Raw genomic sequence first — 21,361 nt, 5'->3', positions numbered from 1 at the left:
TGTTTTCTTTGATCTTGGGAGGGGTCCTCTCTGCCTCTAGGACGCGAATGTTTGTTTCATTCCCCAGATTAGGGAAGTTCTAAGCTACAATTTGCTCAAATACATCTTCTAGTCCTCTCTCTCTCTCTCTCTCCACTCCCTCCGGGATTCCAATTATTCTGACATTGGAACGCTTCATGGTGTCACTTATTTCTCTGATTCTATTTTCATGGATTCTGAGTGGTTTTTCCCTGGCCTCCTCTTTTCCCTTTTTATCTATTATATTGTCTTCCAGGTCGCTTATTTTTTCTTCTGCCTCACTTACCCTAGCTGTTAGATTATCTAGATTGGATTGGATCTCATTGATAGCATTTTTTAGTTCTGCCAATTCAGCTTTCATTTCTGCCCTTAGAGACTCTATTTTGCCATTAATTGATTTCTCCATTCTAGCTATTGTCTTCACAATTGCTAGCCTGAATTCCATCTCCGATATCTTGGTTATATCTGCATGCATTTGTAAATCTGCAGCATAAGTCATAATCTCTGAGTCTCTTCTATTTTGGGGGCTCCTCCTCCTAGTCATTCTGTTGATGGGTGTTTGAGGGAATGTATAGAGTCCAAATTATTGACCAGAACCCAAGCAAGATGCACCTGTTTTCTTGGGACCATAGGGTTGCTGGCCTCTTGTTTTCCCAGCCTCTCTTCTGGGAGAGGGGCCTGCCGCGCTGTTACTCAGGCAACCCTGTTTGGGCGGAGTTGCCCTGCCCCCCTGTGGCGGGGGATGGGCTCACCGGGAATCAGTTTTGGGGGCTTTTGTTCTCTGGCGGCTTTTCCTGGTGGCTTTCTGCGTCTCTTCCGTGAGTCAGAGCAGAAGAGACCGTTTCCAACCCTCTGCCTCAGAGCAGAGAGACCACAGTCTGTTCTTCAGTGAGCTCTCCAGGCCACACCATCTCCGTTTCTGTCCGTGCTGCTATAAACTGCAGCGCCCTGGGTTGTGCGCCTCTCCACAGTGCCTCCAGTCCTGCCTCCAGGTCGGGGCACGTCTCTGCCCTTTGTGCTTCTAAAACCGCCAGCCGCTCCCAGAGCGCACGCACGACCCTGCCGCTGCGGGTTTCCGCCCCGGAGGCTGCCCTAAAGTCCTTTCCCCGCCGCTACCGGCCTGCAAGTCTGTGCCCCGTCCCCAGCGCGCAAGGCTGTCGCTCACCGACAGTGTAGGATCCCCACGGCCTGGCAACCTCCTGCTGCCGTTTGTCCTCCGATATCTGCCCGCGGAATCACGGCTCCCTGCTTCGTACCTTGAAACCAACCGCCTGTGATATTGTTTGTAGGGATCCAGATCTTCTTACATCTCAGGCTGGTTTCGTGGGTGCTCAGAGTGGTCTGGTAGATACGCAGCTCAATTCCGGGGACCCCTACTTCTCCGCCATCTTTCCTTCTCCCCAAAATGCCTCTGTTTTCTAATCTGTAAAAATAGTACCTAACCATAGAGAGGAAGGATTGAAAGAGTTGATCCATGTGAACCCAAAGCAATCAGAACAGTCTGGAAGGGCTCAGTAAGGGTTAGCTATTATTGTTATCATTTTTATAACCCTATTACTACAGATGCTACTTTGAAACATTAACTTTTATGTGGTAAAATTATTGCCAGAGTCAGATCAGTCGAGGATAAATTAAATATATATGGCAGCAATGAAGAAAGACTATAAAGGTCCAAATTCCTAACTGAAATATCCTGTAAACATTTAGCATTTGGACACATTCTTTGTGCCTCATCCCAATGTTTTTACCTCTTCTGATTAAGAGGGACATGTTCCCAGAGGGGATACTGAGAGAATATAATCCTTAGTTAGAGAAGTCCGTTGCAAAGCAGATTTTCACATCTGAAAGGCAAAAAGTGATTGTGTTCAAAAATAAAGAAGGAAGGGTGGTTTTAAGCATCCAGGAACCAATAGGAATGACAGACTTCAAAAAATCAAGTAGCTTTGTTTTAGTTCATCAATAAAGAACAACATTTATCAAAACACCTGCCAAAACTATTTGACCAGAATGTAAAGTCAAAAGCAACTGAATTTTCCAGAAGCTAATAAAAGTTTATCTTGGGACACGGGAATTTAAATTTGCTTCAAAGTGGTCAAATACCAGTACAAACAAAGACGAGCTTGATTTGCCGGCTTTCAGCCCAGAACTGCCCTCTTTCCCACAGAGCCTGGGGATGTGCCAGGCTCCTGCGCCGATTCTTCCCTTCATGACAGAGCGGGTTCTTTTCCTGAGAGTTTTTCTGGGCATGGGAGAGCAGAGCCTAATCAGAATGGAGCTCTGCCACGGAGAGAACTAGCCTAGAGAGAATGTGGCGATGTTTTATAAAACCTAGGGACCAGATTTTCATTTCTGCAGCCAGAGCCAGCCTTCAGCAACACTGTGAAGGAGACGAAGCTGCCTCCGAACGAGCCGAGCCGCATCCCATCCCTGAGCATCCGGGGCCCTCCCTGGCCCCTGACTCCCCACAGACGCTCTCCCTGGGTAGCGTTCACGGTTCAGGACCGTCGCTCCCAATCCCGGCTGCACCAGCGCTTTATACTTATGCTACTGCTTCGGCCTAACCCCCGCCGCGGAGGGCCTGATTCAGTTGGTCTGGGGTGGAGCCCAGGCATTTTTGTGCGTGTCGTCGTACTTTGTTTTCTTTCATCTCAAGCTTCCCAGATGATATTGATGTGCAGGCGGAGTCGAGAATCACTGAGGTAGGAGAACAATATTCCTCAGCTTGGTCTGCAGACCACTGCAATCACCAGGGATGCGTCCAAAGCTCAACTTCCTGAGCACTCAGATATATCCGAGTCTGCCTGTTCACAAACACCCCACGGAGTGCCAAAGGCGTGGCTACCTTTAAGAACCAAATGTTCCCTTGTGACAATTTACCCATCTTCTGTCCCATTCTCTGCTAATTGGATTGGCTCATCCAAGATCACATGATAATAGGTCCTATTGAAGTTATTGGTTAACCTTTTGACCAAGTCTTCTAAAGAAAATGCAGAGGGTGATTCCAATCGGAAGAATTTCTATGGCAGGCTGGTGAGGATGGTTTTGTTTGGTTACTGGGGGTGGGGGGAGGTAGGGGTGGAAACAAACCTTTTAGTGCCTGGCAAATTCTATTATACAGGTAGTTCCCTACTTCGCTTGAGGCCTGTCCTGTGTGCTAAGGCTTAGTTTGTAAAAGGGGAGAGTTTTGATCCCTGGAGTTAAGCTCCTGAGCCCCACTAGCCATTTCTATTAAGAACCTAATAAATATTATCTCACGGCTCCTTGCCTCACAGGTGACCAACTCCACAAAATGGCAAAGTCTTTATTAAATTTACTAAACTCAGAGTGAAGAGTACCCCTCCACCGACCCATTTCTCTTCAAATACATGAGGCTTTTTGACTCTGTGTTTCTCCCATGACATCAGCTTACATCAGTGGTTCTCAGCCTTGGCTATACCCCGTAATCACCTGGTGAGCTTTAAAAAATGTATGTCTGGGTCCCACTTCCCAGGCTCTGATTTAACTGGTGTTGGGTAGGCCTGAGCGTGAGATTTTTTTTTTTTTTTTTTAATGAAGATCCCGGGTGATCCTACCGTGCAGGCTGAGAACGCCTGGCCTTAAAGGAGGTGGGAGAGCTCACACGGGAAGAGAATCTGATAAGTACAGTTCTTACATGTAAGCAGGAGCTGGTAAAAAGATATTCTTCCTAGGATTTAAAAAAAAATCCTGCTTTGCAAGCCATAAATGCCCAAAGAGCATTATGCATGTACCATCATCATCTGTCATCATGACATGGGATGTTGTGAAGGTGTTACTTTGGTTTGGTGTTTTAATTCCCTGACATCATCTACGTCAACTATCTTGAAACCACTTCTCTTTCCAGAAATAAAGATAAGGATTTTTTTAAACTGAAATCCGGCCCCTCTGGGTCTGGATTGGTCTTTGTTTTTTCTGTAGATCGCTGTCCGGGCGCATTGTCGGAGGGGTTTGGTGGTTCTTCACCCTGATCATCATTTCGTCCTATACTGCCAATCTCGCTGCTTTTCTGACTGTGGAGAGAATGGTCTCTCCCATAGAGAGTGCCGAAGACTTAGCTAAGCAGACGGAAATTGCATATGGGACCCTGGACTCTGGTTCGACGAAAGAATTTTTCCGAGTAAGTGCTCTGCCATGAATTGGGCCAGCTGCTTTTTATTTTATCGTCTTCTCACAAAGGCAAATTCACAGGGCTTTTAAAGGAGGGTGGGGAAAGTGTGGGGATGTTATCAAAGCAGAGCGTCTTAAATACAGCACGGCTTGGTTAGTGACCCAATTCATTGTTGTTGACAACTAAGACTTGTGTGCAGCATTACAAGGGGCATATCAAGAGAGTGAGGCTCAAACTCCCAGGTTTGAATCCCACCCCTGCCACAAAGGGATTGTTTGTCCTTGGGCAAGTCATTTCACTTCTGTCAGCCTTCATCGCCTTGCTTGAGAAATGAGGGGACTGAACTAAATAATATGCGTTGTCCTTTCTAGATTTATGAAAGCATGATTTTATTATGTCTCAGCAGTTCACAGAAGGTAGGTACATGGCTCTGCCTAAGACTCTGAGGAGTGACAGACTATCAAATTGCATGTTCTATTTTAGACAATGGTTTCCTATTGAAATGTTTTACGTTTGTTTCAAGGATTCATATCCATGTTGATAATTCAATGTTGATAATTCAATTTTCAGGGAGGCTGGTAATTGTTTAAATTTCTTGAGTACACTTATTCCACGCCCACCACCCCATCATCGGCCAGATTTTAGTGGGGAAACAGCAAGGTGTTCACGAGCAGAAGTTAGTAAAGCTTCTTAGCTAACTAGCTTTCCTCTTGGAAAGCTTCCTCTTTCCAAGAGGAAAGATGAAAGGAGATCGAAGCAGAAAATTATAGAAAGAAAATAGGATGGACAAGCCACTTTTACATAAACTATCAAGATCTTTGTTCTATACCAACTGAACTATAAGAAAGGCCACCGGTGGAGTGTTTAAGAACTCAAATGTTGATTCAGTTGCCCCAAGCAGGAAAGTACGGTGATTAGAAAACGAGCCCATTCTATACATTACCACTGCCGGCCATTGTCGCCAGTAAAACTGCTTATAGCAATGATCCAGAATCCACTTATGTAGTAGGTAAAAGGGAAACATTTAGTATCTCCAGCCAATAATCAAGTTATTGGATGACAGATCTAATTACTGACCTTTCCTCAAAGTCCAGGGTAAATAGATGTTGGTTCAAAACCAGCTTATTTCAAGAAATCAGTAAGAAATAGATTTCTGCATGTATTATCATGAGATTTGTCCAATTGCTTCCTGGGAAACCAGGAGTAGCTTTCTTAAAATTATAGCAATTAACTAAAAACCGTTTTCATTCCCTAAAAAAGAAAACATTAGTTCTGGGACCCTTTCAAGAATTCTCAATGGCTCTGGATATCCCTTTCTCACTTCTACCACTGTTTACCAAGCACATCAAAATCCCCAACCAGGGAGAGGGGCCCAGTATTGGAACCATCAATGAAGACCTTCTGGAACTATGCTGGCCTTGACCCTCACCACTATGGCAGTCCCAGAAACTTATCTCAGAATAATCCCCTGCCTGCATGAAATCATTCACATGTTTCAGGGCAGCAAGCCAGGGATTTCCATCTGCTGAGTAGTCAGCACATAATCAGCTCCATGGCAAACTGGTTTGGTATCAACCTTCAACAGCATCCCAATCGGCATCAAGTTGCTGTATGAGGTAATTGATCACTTAGGCTATCAAGACACCAGACTTGGACCCTCTGATAAGAGATACGTGTTCCATTGGAAAGCATTTTGCCTTCAAAAACGATTCGAAATTAGGAAGGTGTACTTTAAATGGTAATCGATAGATGGCATCAATTCCCATTAAGCTTTCAAAGGCCATTCATCCATACTGCCAGCAAAGGACCCTCTCTGGGAAGATTGATTAGCATTAAGGCTGGAAAGCGTGACCAAAATAGTCATTGTTCCCATACCCAGACCCCACCCCCGCCCACACATTTTGTGTCTTTCTCAAAAACCAGGAAAGTGTCTGCTAATCCATTCAATGATGGTTTCATTAAAAAGTATCGTATTACCAGAGCCAATTTTAATCAACATCCAATTCTGAACATAGCTATTGCCACATTCTAATTGGTTTGCGGTTTCTAATGCTCACCAATTCCTAGTGACCTTTACAGCCAATGAGTAATTCGTATGGAAATGGAGTTGTTATGAAAATCTGATTAGAGAGGGAGCTGGATATTTCTAGGTATAAGAAAATGCAAATCATTTTCTAATTCTCATGCACCACTTTTCTTTTTCCCCAAATGGTCGCTGGTGACAGCATTAGGATTCTGTGGGGAAGTTCTTTCAGGCAGCACACAAAGGTTGATGATCTAAGAGTGAAACTGAGCAATCTAGAAAAACCAACTTTTTTAGCCTGCTTGTATTGAAAATGTCATGTAGACCTAACAAAGGGTAAGGTTGGTATTCATATAATTGGGGGGGGTGCCAACTGAAGCCATCTGTCCTCTCCATGTTCTCCACTCCACCCTCCTTGAACCACATCGATCAGAGAAGACAGCCAGCCAGAACACATCATCTCTTACTCAGGGACTTCACTGAACTAGCTTGTCACCACCCTCCCCTACCCCCCAATGATCTCAAGGCAGTTTTAAGAATAGTTACTCCACCATGTTAAGAAAAAAGTGAGGCCCTCCGATGGCATGCCTTCTGAACTTTAGAGAATAAAACGAGATCACATGCAACATTTACAAACATAACGTGAGCTCATTTCTTCCCATTCTCCTGCATACTAAAACCTCAGGGACCAAATGGTAATACCATAAAACAGCCTGGGGCCAGCCCTCTAGTTCTTCCACTAAGAGAGAGAAATAAATAAAATACAATTCCTTTCTAATTGCCCTGCAGACATTTTTACTCGTCCTGGATAAGGCTGCCATTAAAATGATGGTATTTTAAAATGATTCCTTTGTTTTTCTCATTTTCCAGCTATCCTTAGCTGTTATCTGACCGTCCTGTAAAGTCACGGGCACAGAGAGGCCTGTTCCATCAGGAAAGGGGGGGGGGTGACTGAGCAAAATGCATGCAGCTGGAAGAGACTTCTGAAATATTACTGTCAGCTCTCTTGACTTGCAAACTGATTTCCTTAGACAGCAGCTCCAAAACGAAATGTCCCAACCACAGTGGAGGTACCCATGCTAAAAAACCAGGTGACAGCTTTATTGTCATTGCCCAGAGAAATGCCACTATGAGTTTGAAAGCTGTGCCGAAATGATCATTCTCCACTAGGTTTTGGAAATTTAACCTGATACAGACTCATGTTAAAAAAGTAGCACTGGGAGAAAAAGCAATTCCAACATTCTTTCTGCCTTCAGACCCCTAGCAATATAATGAGATGACTATGATGCTTGATTTCTTTTCCAGAGACTTGGTTGAATCCCCACTAAAGGTAGTTCAGGGGATTAAAGGGTTTTTTTTTTTTAATGAAATGTTTAATATGAATTTGAACCCCTTTAAGAAATTAAACATAAAAGGAAGGAGTGGAAGGAGAGTGAGTTGCTCTAGGGCCCTGGGCAGGACAGAGGAATTGAACTTCATCTGGAGACCACCATCTTCTGACCTGTAGACGTTGTATGCCCCATGTAGCACAATTGAATTACTTACGGAAATTGTTTTGTTTGAACACAGGACTCTTTGACTAATTGTCATTGGTCATTTAATTTTTTTTTTAATTCAGGCTGTAAATGAAGAGCCCTCCAAACTGATTTGAAAAGTAGTCCCTAATAATAGTATTTAGATCCTGCTTACACATTCAGAATCTCTCTCTCTCCCCACCCCCGCCTCACACACACACACACACACACACACACACACACACACATGAATTTTCAGTTGGAGTCCACATGTCAACATTTCTCAGTTACCTATTATAGGGCTTTTGAAGTATATGGGGAAAGGGGAAAAGTCTCCCCACAGATGCACCTCTGCTGAGTATGCTGACCTTTTGACATGGTCAAGAAAACTAACCGTGAATCTTTATGCTTTGTTACAACTGAGCTATGCACATAACAGACCTCCCTAACCCCACAACCCAACCCCTAGCCTTAGGAAACATGTCAAAATATAAAATCTTTTTGTTAAAAATTTTCTCACCAAGTACTATGATGAATTTGCAATTTTGGAAGACAATATACTTGGACAACTGCAACCAGTTTTAATTGGTTTGAAGACACATATGATGAGACCAAATGTTTGAGGACACAGCCAAACCACACACTAGGGAACACATAATAGCAACAACCAGAGATGAGTTGACATCGAGGGATGGCAGGTCAGAGACATCTGTGGTACATACCACTTGACAGTTTTTCAAAAGAAAAATTTGTTTTTTAATTGTGACACGGCTATTTGGATGTCACCTTATCAAAAACAGTCTTATTTTCCTATGTCGTACATGACAAGACTCCTAGACCTCAGAGGTCAAGACTGGAGGTAGAGGCAGGCACAAGCACAAGATGAGGATGCTGAGGCCTGACCACATAGGCCTCTGGAAGAGGGAAAGGTACACCCAGACAGCTGTTGGCTTTTCCCAGCCCTCAGCACCCAGGGATCTGTGGTTCTGTAGGTCTTCCTTGCATGCAAGTCTTGACCTGGGTGGAGAGGACACCTTCCAAGGGAGTGGAGGTTGGTTGACGTGACAACTGCCCACAACTGACAACACACCTAATATCTGTCTCCAAGAGAAAGGAGACAATGTAGCAATGAAGACAGGCTAATAATAATGCCCTAGATTCTACTATGTATTCTTCACTCCTTCAATAATAACTCTTTTTTTGAGCACACTCCATGTACCAAGTTCCAGGCTAAGCACTGAGATTCCATCTCCGTACACAAAATTAAATTTCTGCCTGTCTTTGGCCAGATCACATGAAAACACCTCGACAGGGTTTTCCACCATATTTCGAGGTTATTTCAGGGGACAGACTGGCCTGAAATATAGGCATGTCAGGAAACTAGATGATCACACCTCCAGGGCAGCTGACAGTGTTTAGTTTTATGTTGCTCCTTCCCCACACCTGCCAATCTGTGGGTACACCCCATGGTGAATAACAGTAGGGTTAATGATTCTTCACAACCCCAACACAAAAGTCAGGTAGGTAATGAATAAAACAGAAATGGCCTCTACCCTCTGGAAGCTCACAATCTAGCAGGCTGTCAATTTGCAACACATATTCACATACATTACCACATTCGATGCCCTTGACAATCCTGCAATGCAAGCAGAACAGGTATGATTGCCCCCTACCTCGTGGAGGAAACACATGGGGCAAAATGGCTTTGTGGCTTGCCAAATGTCACTCAGCTCCATGGGGAAGAGCTCGAACTCTGAGTCCAGATTGGGTCCTCTGTCCACCCCATCTCACTGCCTTTCTGGCTTGAGTGTTCACAGAAACAGGGAGTGTTATGCATGAATCAAGCCTCTGGTGCAGCACATGCTAAGGCGTCTGTATTATCTCCTAGTTGATCTTTGTTTTTATATCCCTTGATGGATCAATTAGAAAAGAAAACCTATACACACTTTTAAGTGACATTTTCCCATGCTCTGATAACCTCAAAAGGATCCAAGACAAGATGGCATAGAAAAGGAAGACATCCATAAAACTAGAGTGAATGCCACAAACATAGCAAACCGCCATTATTCACAGCTGATTATAGTTTCTGATATGCCAAGGGTTATGTTGCGGCTGGATAAAACTGGAAAGAAAAAGAGAGAGGATGAAAATGATTTCTAGTTCTACATCCACTGATGACTTTCTCGTTTTTCTTTGGGTAAGAAGTATTTGGTCTCAGTTTCCTCATCTATCAAGGGGAATGTTCTCTGCTCTACCTTCCTTATAGGGTAAGAGGATAATATCACAGAAAGATCTCTAAAAGTATGAAGGGTTCTATAAGTCCCAGGAGACTTTTTTTTAAAAGATTTTACTTATTTATTTGAGAGAGAGAGAGAGAGCAGGAGGAGGAGCAGAGGGAGAGGGCCAAGCAGACTCCAAGCTGAGTGCAGAACTGGATGTAGGGTTCAATCTCACAACCCTGAGATCATGCATGACCTGAGCTGAAATCAAGAGTCCAATGCTCCACCGACTAAGCCACCCAGGCGCCCCAAATCCCAGGAGACTTCAGAGGAAGGGCCCAACTCTAGAACAATTAAAGCATAAAGACTCCCAACAAGGCTCTGTGGAGACATGAGGGAGGGGTATTTCCCAAGAAGAAAATAAGAGAAAATAAAATAATCTTTGCTGGCTCAGTGGAAGAGAGGTGGGTTTCTGCCTGGCTTTGGGAGGAGAGAGAAAGTTCATTTATATCCTCCCCCTCCCCCATCCTCCTGATCCCATCCCTACCCCTGTTATAAAATACTACTCCTGACCTCATCTCTTAGTCCATTTTCAGCCATTCCTTTGTGGCCTGCAGATTCAACCGCTTCGCCATGAACGACTCACAGCTGCCCTTGAAGACCACCTAGAACCTTCAGGTGCTTCCAAGGGGGCATGCCGGCCATCTGCCCAAAGTAACCAACCATATGGATTTCATTAGCATTTCTCTGTTAGTCCTCGCAGGTAACCTACTTGCTTATGAGAGCATTTCACAGCCCAGAAAGCCTAAGGGAGTCTTCATTTTCTTTGAGGCTGCCAACTCTCTCGGACAACGCCAGGGTAATTAACACCACACAGGATCCCCAGATCTTGGGGAGAACTCTGAAACTCTCTTCCCTAGAGTAATTCACCTCAGATCTCACTTTCTTTCCTTAGCTGACAAAATCAAATCCCCTCAGTGCTTCTAGTTGGAGGAATTGGGCCCATCTGTTCAATTAGACATTCCTTGAGTTCACCTGGCAAGCTGGCACAGGTTAATTATTAAATTCTCCTTCATCACCATGCAGATGTCTAAAAGCTTGACCATCAGGATCAAGTAAAAGTTCAACTTCCTGAAACGCAGCTAACAAAAATATTCGGTCAACTAGAATGGTTGGTTGCACTCTACTTTTGGTTTTTTGGTTTGTTTGTTTTAAGATTTTACCTATTATTTCACAGAGAGAGAGACACACAGTGAGAGAAGGAACACAAGCAGGGGGAGTGGGAGAGGGAGAAGCAGGCTTCCCGCTGAGCAGGGAGCCCAATGCGGGACTCGATCCCAGGACCCTGGGATCATGACCTGAGCTGAAGGCAGACGCCCAACGACTGAGCCACCCAGGCACCCCTGCACTCTAATTTTGAAAGGAAAAGGCAACTCACACAAACAAAAGCTTGACATGATTTTTTTCCCAAAAAAAAAAACTACTAGGTGATGTCCTGTGGTCATATTCATTCCAGTCTTCAACATCTTCTACATTTTTAATCAGAGAGCAAATAAATATTGAGGGTCTATCATATCAAGTTAGGCACCAGGGGTATAGTAGTTATGTTTTTGCAAAATGGAGTTAGTCACTTCTACCATAAATCCATCTTCTAAGAAGAAAGCAGTAAGACACAGTAAAGGCATGAAACACAGGGGCTTCTGGACTTGAATATTTTTTTGAGGATTAACCCTATCCAAGTAATAATGCTGCAGTGAACACTGGTGTACAAAGAGCTCTTTGAATCCCTGTTTTCAGATCCTTTCGGTATATACCTAGGAGTGGAATTGCTGGATTGTATGACAATTCTTTGTTTCTCTGTTTTAACTTTTAAGGTCTATTTTGATACAAAAGATGAGGACATTTTCTGTTCTGTTTTCTTCCCATTGCTGCTCAAACAATCCCACTCTTCTCTTAGGCTATAAATGCCTCTCTCCCAATAGGAAGAGGCTGCTAGGGCAGAACTTTAGCTAGTATCACAAAGTTTCATCTTGATACAGGACTGCAACTGAGGGGGAGGTATGTGTATGTATGTAAGTGTTGAAAAAAACCTAGGGTGCCTGGGTGGCTCAGTTGGTTAAGCGACTGCCTTTGGTCATGCCTACCTCCAGGTCATGATCCTGGAGTCCCGGGATCGAGTCCCACATTGGGCTTCCTGCTCAGCGGGGAGTCTGCTTCTCCCTCTGACCCTCTTCCCTCTCGTGCTTTCTATCTCTCATTCTGTCTCTCAAATAAATAAATAAAATCTTTAAAAAAAAACTTAAAAAAAAAAAACCTAAAGTCCTGTCTATATCACGTATGTATATGGAGGGTCCCGGATATTTTAGCTACCAATTCCTGCTTGTAACAAAACTTTGAGGGAACATTCTTTCTCTTTCTGTGTTTGTGCTGCAATTCTGATGCCCCAGCAAGATTGCACCAGAATGCAGGTGATGGGTGGTAGAATGAAACCCACCTTCTTTCTGTTCTAAATGGTTGAGAATGTTACCTGTCTGATGGAGGGACTTAGATAGTGATGATCTATTGCATTTCTTTCCAGTTCTGATTGTGGGCATCTGTCTGTACATTATTCCCAAAACTGATCTCCTATGTGCACACCCCCTGGTGCCCTAATGAAGATGTTCCTGAAGGTGGTTGAAGGTGGTTAGCTGCTATGCCTAAAGAAACCTGAATTCTGGAACTGAATCTTACTTCTCAGTTTTGTAAAAATTCTTGTGTTCACAGCCTGATTTATTTGACTCTCAATTTTATCTTCTTTGAGTCTCTGGTCTGGGTTACAGACTATTTCTTTTTTAAGATTTTTTTAATTTATTTATATATTTGAGAGAGAGCGCACGTGCGCATGAGCAGGGGGAAGGAGGAAGGGCAGAGAGAGAGGGAGAAGCAGGCTCACCACTCAGCAGGGAGCCCAACACCCGGCTCCATCCCAAGATGCCAGGATCATGACCTGAGCCGAAGGCGGACACTTAACCGACTAAGCCACACAGGTACCCACAGACTATTTCTAGCATCATTCAGTAGCATTGATTTTCCAACCCACTGGATAAAGAACCCTGTCCTAGACATTCTGGGAATGAATAGGAGATGCCATCCAGACCCCTGAGTCCAATATATAAACAATAGGGGAGTCAGATGAATTAATCAGAAAAGGTTTCTGGAGAAAAGGACAGCTTCAAAATATTTGGAGAGAAAAGATTTTAAAGGAGACAAAATTTAAAAATAGTTCAAGGGGTACATGAGAATACATATGTGACAAAAAAAAACCAACAATAAAAAAACAAGACCATGACTTTATATCATGTTAGACTATGGCTATTCTTGACTGAGGAACTGTTAGTTTTCTATAGGGTTCACACTAAGATTTGTTTGTACAAGGTAGTGTATGTGTATATGCTTGGGGGAGGAAATTTAGGATGGAAAAAAAGGTTCCCAGAAAAAGTATTGCTTTGAAACAATAGCATCATGGTAGAAATCAATCTATAGCCCGCCACGGGTAGATTGGAAATCATTGCTTGAGACCAGGGTGCTCTGAGCGATGTCTTATTTCTAATTTCATCATTCACATTTGGCATGTGAAGATGAGGTTCATTAAAAAGGGACTCTCCAAAGAATACTTTGCTTTCTTTTAAATGAGTTTGAAGAACCAGTGTTGAAAAGCAAAATCCATCGCTGCTTTGGCAAACAATATCAAATGAAAGATTTCATAACCAACACTTCATATTTAAAAATAACCCCACTATAATAGACATTATTTCAGCCAAAATGAGCAGCCCCTTTTCCTGAATGTGGTAGTATTAATGGGGTAATCATGAAGAGAATCATATTAAAGCCCCTTTGCACAGAGTTTTGAAGTTTGATTTCCAAATATTTGTATCCTGCCCCTTTCTTCCAGACAGACACACATACACATGTGTGTGCATGTACACACACACACACACACACACACACACACACACACCACCACCACCACCACCACCACCATCATTTGGGTAATCGTAATGAACAAATATCTGAAGTTTGTTATAGAAAGCAGCAGGGAGCAAACTACCCCACTGGCCAAATCCTGAAGAACATTTTTGCTTTATTTTCTCAGCCTGGGGTTTCAGCCAATTGTATAAGCAAGAAGGTTGAGAATAGGATGGTCAGTGATTGAGGAGAAATATAAATATATTCAAGGAGGCTTGGATACATTCATGCAATACAGATCCATAGGGAGTCGTCAAAGGTAAGAGACAGGTGCTTGGAGGACACCTTCAGATTTTTAGAGTTGACATCAAGAAGACAACCATGCTTCTCATAGCTCCGTGTTGATCTTGTCTTAAAACACTCCTAGCTGGAATTGCCCAAAGAGCTGACCTACAGGGACTAGTCTACAGTTTTTTACAAGATTGTTTTTCACATCACAAGAATTGAGACTATTTAGCCTGAAGAAAATATGCAGCAGTAGAATATATTAGGATCGTCTTAAAAATATTTGAAGGGTAGAGGCGGGAAAAGGCCCAGGGTTTGAAACATGGCGGACGACGTGGACCAGCAACAAACTACCAACACTGTAGAAGAGCCCCTGGATCTCATCAGGCTCAGCCTGGATGAGCGAATTTATGTGAAAATGAGAAATGACAGAGAGCTTCGAGGCAGATTACATGCTTATGATCAGCATTTAAATATGATATTGGGAGATGTGGAAGAAACTGTGACTACTATAGAAATTGATGAGGAAACATACGAAGAGATATATAAATCAACAAAATGGAATATTCCAATGCTTTTTGTCTGGGGAGATGGTGTTGTACTAGTTGCCCCTCCTTTAAGAGTTGGCTGAAACAAAGAATTTATCATGTATGGAATATAGGAGCTTTTGTATGTTTGCCTCTTTAAATGTAGAAGACATTCAAAAGAGAAACCTGTGTAAATTTTGATATTAAGAAATGACCAAGGATTCTTCCACTCCTGAAATGAGTTGATTTGCAGATAACTAAAAAATTCTTAAGCTAAAGGGCATTTTAATTTTTTTCCAACCCTTTCAATAAATGTGATCACCAAGATGCAGACCTCTTTTTTTCAGGAATTGATTTGTTCTGTTGTTTTCTCAATTTCTGATTTTTTTCCTTTAAATTAAATTTGATGTTTCCTTTTTTGAAAAAAAAATATTTGAAGGGTAGACATTTCAAAGATGAATTGTACTTGTTTTATGGGGCCCTAAGGGACAGAACAAAACTCAAAGGGTAGATATTACAGGGATAGAGATTTTTGGCTCATTGTAAGAAGAACATTCTCATAGAGCGATCCAAAAATAGAATGAGCTGTCTCCATAGATAGTGAGCTGTTCATCTTTGAAGGGATTCAAGAATAAGCTAATGGCCACTTGTCAGGGATGTTGAATAGGGGACTCAATAATTTGATGAATGACTGCACTAGAGCAATGTTTTCCAACACTGGTTGCATATAAAATCATTTGGAGAGCTATTTTAAAACACAGATTATTGGGCTAATGCCTCCTCCCGCCATGTTGATCCCATAGGTTCTATTGATCTGCATTTTTAAACTAGCACCCCAAGTGATTCCAACACAGATGACTAAGAGCTGCTTTGAAGAACGTTTGATTGCATAACATAGAAGAGAATTTCTACTTTGATGATTTGGATTTGCTTTTTTTCCATTAATCCTACATGAAGGATACAGGGGGAAGGCTGGAGGCTGGTCCTATAAGGCAGAGAGAAGCCTGAGTAGAAGTAGCTAGGGCCTGTCTGGCAGGAAGAGGTATCTTGAGAGTGAACACAGCTGACTGGCTGAGTGCTAGCCTCCTCCTCCCAGTGTTCCTGTCAGAGAGGGAAAGAAAGGAAATTTTTTCCTCTGATCAACAGGGACCAATGGGAGATGATTGTTTCAGGGACTGGAATCTGAGGCTTTAGGGTGCCCCAAGAGCAGACAGAAATCTATAGGGAAGTTCAAGCAATGCAAGCAATGGTATCTGGAGACTATGGACTATAGAAGTCCTAAAAATGAGGAAGAAATGACACTACAGGGTAATAATGTCCAGAGGCCTTGGAATGTTTATATTTTCTCCTATGATCCCTATGACACCCTTCCTTTTCCATTGCTCCTTTACTGCGTGGGTCTTGAGTGACCAGGACTGTTGTATTAGTGTCTTTGTGGACCCTTCAGCAAGCCCCTGATTTCAACTTCCCATCCTAGAGGATGGCCGGTGGCTAGGTCCAGGGCTTGGTTATCAGTGGAGATTTCAGTCAGTATGACCTAGGTCAAAGCTGTGAGTAGAGGAATTTCTTAGGAAAAAACAGGACAGAAGTAGAAGATAGCGCTCTCCTACTTCCCTTTAACTGCCCCTCAGCTCCCTCTCTCTTTCTCTTACCAGCTGGGTGTCACATGGTCGGGGCTGCCATATTAGCGATTTCATAGAGGCTTCAAAGAATCTCTTACCTCCAATGGCCCTACCTGGAAGAATTTCGGTGAACATCCCTAGATGCTAGTCAGCACAGAAAAACAAAAGCAGTAGAACCTGGAAAGCAGCAGGGGCACAAGAAATGTCATAAAGAGAAAGAAAACAATGGGACAGAGGGTAGAGATTGCTCAGGAGCTTGAAATCTCCCGCCAGCATGACAAGCTAACAGCCCTCCCTCCATCTCTTTCCCCATCTAACTTGCAGGGTCTCAAGGGGTCCGGGCTGCTGTGTTGGGGTTCTTAGAGAGGCTTCAGGCACTCCTAAGCTTCGCAATTCCCCATGCCAGAGGACAGTAGATAGACAAACACAACAGCTGGCCTTCACTTGGGGAGGTTCAAGTATTAAAATATCATTGGAAACTATGGGCACGAGAAAGGGCCTTTTTAAAAATGAAAAGGGGCAGAATGAGAAATTGCAACAAGGGCTTTGAACTCTTGGCTATTACCAAAGCTCTCTCCACTATCACATGACCTCTGGCCTCCCTCCCTCTGGGACCTTTTGCATGTCTTTTATGATGCAGTGGGTGTGCTGTGCTGTGTTACTGCTCCTCAGAAGCTTCAGGGAGCCCAGAGGAACTTCGCTGGGTAGACATGAACCCGGTCACTGGGAAGAGCTCAGAATTAGGAGGAGTACGTAAATACTATCAGGAAGAGGAGTGTATTTTAAAACTGGTCCAGAAGGGAAAGACGAGCCAGGAGCTGGGAAACACCTGTCCTTCAGCTGGATGCCTTTTCTTTTTTTTTTTTCTGCATATTTTTATTTAAATTCTAATTAGTTACCATACAGTGCAATATTGGTTTCAGGAGTAGAATTCAGTGATTCATCACTTACATACAACACCCAGTGCTCATCACAGGTGCCCTCAAATACCCATCCCCCATCTAGCCCATCCCCCACCCACCTCCCTCCAGCAACCCTGTTTGTTCTCTATCCTTAAGAGTCTCTTATGGTTTGTTTCCCGCTCTCTCTTTTTTCCCCTTCCCTTATGTTCATCTGTTTTGTTTCTTAAATTCCACATTTGAGTGAAATCATGGTATTTGTCTTTCTCTGCCCGACTTATTTCGCGTAGCATAACAACCTCTAGGTCCATCCACATTGTTGCAAATGGCAAGACTTCATTCTTTTGATGGCTGAGTAGTATTCCATTGTGTATATATACCACTTTTTCTTTATCCCCTCATCAGTCCATGGGCATCTGAGCTCTTTCCAGAGTTTGGCTATTGTTGATAACGCTGCTATAAACATGGGGGTGCATATGCCCCTTTGAATCAGTATTTTTGTATCCTTTAGGTAACTGCCTAGCAGTGCAATTGCTGAATCGTAGTACTATTTTCATCTCTTTGAGGAACCTCCATACTGTTTCCCAGAGTGACTGCACCAGTTTGCATTCCCACCAACAGAGTAAGCGGGTTCCCCTTTCTCGGCATCCTCCCCAACACCTGTCGTTTCCTGTGTTGTTCAATGTAGCCATGCTGCCAGGTGTGAGGTGGTATCTCATCGTGGTTTTGGTTTGTCTCAGAAGTACTTTTCTAATACACCCCTCCCTGTTCCTTACCCCCCTCCCTTTTCCTATTTAACCTGCTGGGTCTGGGCATTGGGCCACATACACAATTGCATTTGTTTCTTACAGAGGCATTAGGGAGACCAGAGGTTCAACCTTTCCCACACAAGAGACCTGTGGGGTGGACAGCCCCAGGTACCCACATGGCAGGGTGAAGCCTCCCAGGAGTAAGAGCAGGTGACTGGTGAGGGGAATTTGAATCGGATCCTCCTCCTGGTATCTCTACTAAGAAGGGTTCATGAGGGCTCATCTTTCTGGGAAAGAGGGGTATGGTGAACATTTGTAACCAGACCGAAGTGCTGGCTCTTTGGGCCTTCAAGAAAGAAGTGGAATGGCTGTGCTCTTTTCTTCCTCACTCCCTTTTGCTAATTCTGCCTCGTCCCTGCCATTTCTGCATGCTATGGGCATGAAGCAAACAGGGGTGTGATGCACCGGGGCGGTAGCAGGAGCGTTCTGATTCCCAAGCAGGAGAGAAATGCTTTCTAGCCCAGCGACCAGACTGCCCAGCCTTCATCCACACCATCAGTTAGGGGCCATTTGAACAGGGTTCCAGTCAGTGTGCGCTATGGGTATTGCTCAGACTCATACAGGGTGAAGCCGGCGTGGGGAAATGTTAACAAGATAGTCAAGTATTCCCACCACAAATTATTTGCAATGCTGATGAATACTTAAGAGGGACCATGCCTTCTTTCTAACCTCCCATGGGGTGCCACCATCACCATCTCCCAAACAGAAGCATGGGTGCTGATTATGATAGAGATGAGACCTCCACCCTCCCCCTCACTCAAGAGTAATTTCTCTCTTCTGTGGAGACCAGATGAGTTTTTGTCCACCTAGTGTCCAATCTTTTCCCCCTCTGTTCCACTGGGACCCATACTGTTACCACGGATACCTCTTCTGGTAGCCAGTGGCACTTCAGGGATGCAACACAATACCCAGTGTATCAGGACCTCCCACCTCGAATCGCTTTGTCTTCCCCAGCAATTATGGGGATTGCCCTTCTGCCAGTCCAGAGATTAATAGGGGCTAGTTAAAACTGTTTGTTAGCTTGAAAGCTTCCCTTTTCTTCCCAAACGTTTGGCTACACAACACAGCGGGACTCTTCCTTAAGTAATCCTTATATCAGAAAATTCACAACTGACAAAAGCAATAAATACTAATTATTCACATTAGAAATATAGTCTTCCCTGGAAAATGGAGATCCTTTAGTGCATTTTGGTGTTTGCAGATCATTAACTGCTTGTCAGAAAAACCTAAGAGGAGGGCTGTCAGAAATAAACATAAAACAGCCCATGCATCGAAAGGGAAATAAAATTTGATTTTCAAAAATGAATCTAATTCATGGCACAGCTTTTTCTAAGAATTCATCTGTTACATGATGGAAGGCATACTCTTATCTAGGCATAGCAGCACAAACCAGGGAAAGGCAAGTTTGAAGGTGCCGAAAACCTTACTTCCTGAAGTTGAGCCAATCTACACAGATACAGTTACAGCATTCCAGAAGTCTGGTAGCTAATCTTGGAGTCTCCCTTATAAACATCGGTTATTTTTTCAATGCTTTGGATCCGTGTCTTCCCAACACTGTACTATATATTCAGCATGTCCCATGTTGCCAAGACTGAAATGATGAGAAACTTAAAAAGTTCTGCATTCCCTGATTTTGTATTTAAATTTGTAAACTTATTGTTGCATTAATGGCCTATTTTGCATATCTGTTTGATTGTACCATCTTAAAGATTCATTTAAGCCTGGGGAGGACAGCATGACTCCTACCTGCTTCTCATTAATAACATACTTTTCAGTGAGTGGATAATGAATGACCTGGATAGAAATTAGTAGAAATGCAGATTGCCATTAGGTGTAGAAGCGGGGAGGGAGTCCATTTTTTTCCACCATGCTGACAAACAATTTCAAGGCAGAGGGTATTGAAAGCAAGCCTCAAAGAGAGATGACTATCTAGGAGGGTTCTTAATTAAATATTCCGTTGTCTTTACACGCAGGACTGTGAAGGAAAAGGCATTCTAATGGAAATTAAAATTTGCAAGTGACTTAAAAAAATCTTGGGTTAAGAGAAACAAGCTCTCTAATTCTGAGAAAGAAAACCAGATAACAGTGACAGATTATCCTAATGGGCTCTGAAAAACATACGGGTCTGCATAAACAGTCTTTAATTGGTTGAGTTCACTACTGTTAGTGGTACACTGGTGGGGATGGAGGGTGGGAGGTAGTGAGCAATAAGCATTTCGGCTGATAAAGGTCGGCCATTGGATGATCAGAGTTGGAATAGAAGGCAAGCAGGAGAGTCCTAGAGGAAAATACATAACTTTTTTTTAAAAGTATTATTGGCCTACTCCACTTTTCTGAAATAGCACCAGATAATAATGGTCTTGCTTGAGATATAGAGAGCCTGTTTTTCAAGTTACTGTATTTCTCTGGTAATAAGGTGCTGGTACCAAAATGGGGACTTAAGGAGGATGAATTTTGAACCGACGACTCCTAATAAATTATCCCACAGGCCACAGGTTTCCCAGGTATTAGAAAATATACGAAATTTGGAAATGCAACCAAGGCTTTCAGGTTCCCTTTACTCTTCCAAATCCTTTAGAATTCAACATGGCTTCCTTCTGCAGTTTGACTGTTGATCCTTACTGAATAGAGGTGATAACTGTTATCTATCAGAAACTCAAGTCAAATGAAATAATGGTTTGATTGGATTTACTCTGGAGAGCTTTGTACTTTGGTTTTGTTTCTGTTCAATAGTTGCAGTAAATACAACAGGCCTGAATATGAAACAACCTAGTTTTCTACATGATTCTTTAAAAACAAGAACAATTTTGCTTCAGCATGAATCTGTTTCTATTTCTAATGGGGTTTGATTTGCAAATTTGCGATTTGGCAGCATTCGTTTCAGTGTGGGACTTTTTTTTTTAAGATTTTATTTATTTGAGAGAGAGAACACTAGTAGAGGGAGGGGCAGAGAGAGAAACAGACTCCCCACTGAGCAAAGAGCCCGATGTGGGGCTTGATGCAGGACTCGATCCCAGGACCCTGAGATCATGACCTGAGCTGAAGTCAGACGGTTAACTGACTGAGCCACCCAGGCAGCCCTCAGTGTGGAACTTTTGGTAGGGCTTGTTTCAATATGATGGTCACCGTATGACAGTAACCAAGCCCAATGGCCTTAACATTCAACCCATCTAATTCCCCCAGTCTTACCACCATATGAAATGCTGGTCCCATACTCCCTTTGGTGACTCAGAAAAGGCAAATTTACAGCTGTGACTTTAATGTGATTGTAACACAGTTTGAAAATGCTAGGCAAAGGCCTTTGGAATGAGTACTTGACAAAGTTATTTGGAATTTTTAGTGGAAAGCATCTCTGGAGATTCTACTACTTTCAA

General features: G+C 43.1%; 1 protein-coding gene and 1 pseudogene across 2 annotated transcripts in view; both read left to right on the top strand.

Moving 5' to 3' along the window:
- The window catches only part of GRIA3 (glutamate ionotropic receptor AMPA type subunit 3), a 272,830-nt gene that overhangs the window by 217,620 nt on the left and 33,849 nt on the right, over positions 1–21,361 (top strand). For both annotated transcript variants that reach the window (XM_088028930.1, XM_028122723.2), the window contains exon 12: positions 3,955–4,153. In XM_088028930.1, coding sequence (XP_087885056.1) covers positions 3,955–4,153 — 199 coding nt within the window. The remainder of the gene's footprint in view (positions 1–3,954; positions 4,154–21,361) is intronic.
- On the top strand, positions 14,438–14,761 carry LOC114223723 (U6 snRNA-associated Sm-like protein LSm3 pseudogene; annotated as a pseudogene).

This window comes from Eumetopias jubatus, unplaced genomic scaffold (assembly GCF_037043125.1).
Source record: "Eumetopias jubatus isolate StellerSeaLion01/CBP00866 unplaced genomic scaffold, mEumJub1_p1.0 scaffold_11, whole genome shotgun sequence".
Lineage (NCBI taxonomy): Eukaryota > Metazoa > Chordata > Mammalia > Carnivora > Otariidae > Eumetopias > Eumetopias jubatus.
Note: the sequence above shows the minus strand (reverse complement) of the source record. Positions and strands in the feature narration are given on the sequence as shown.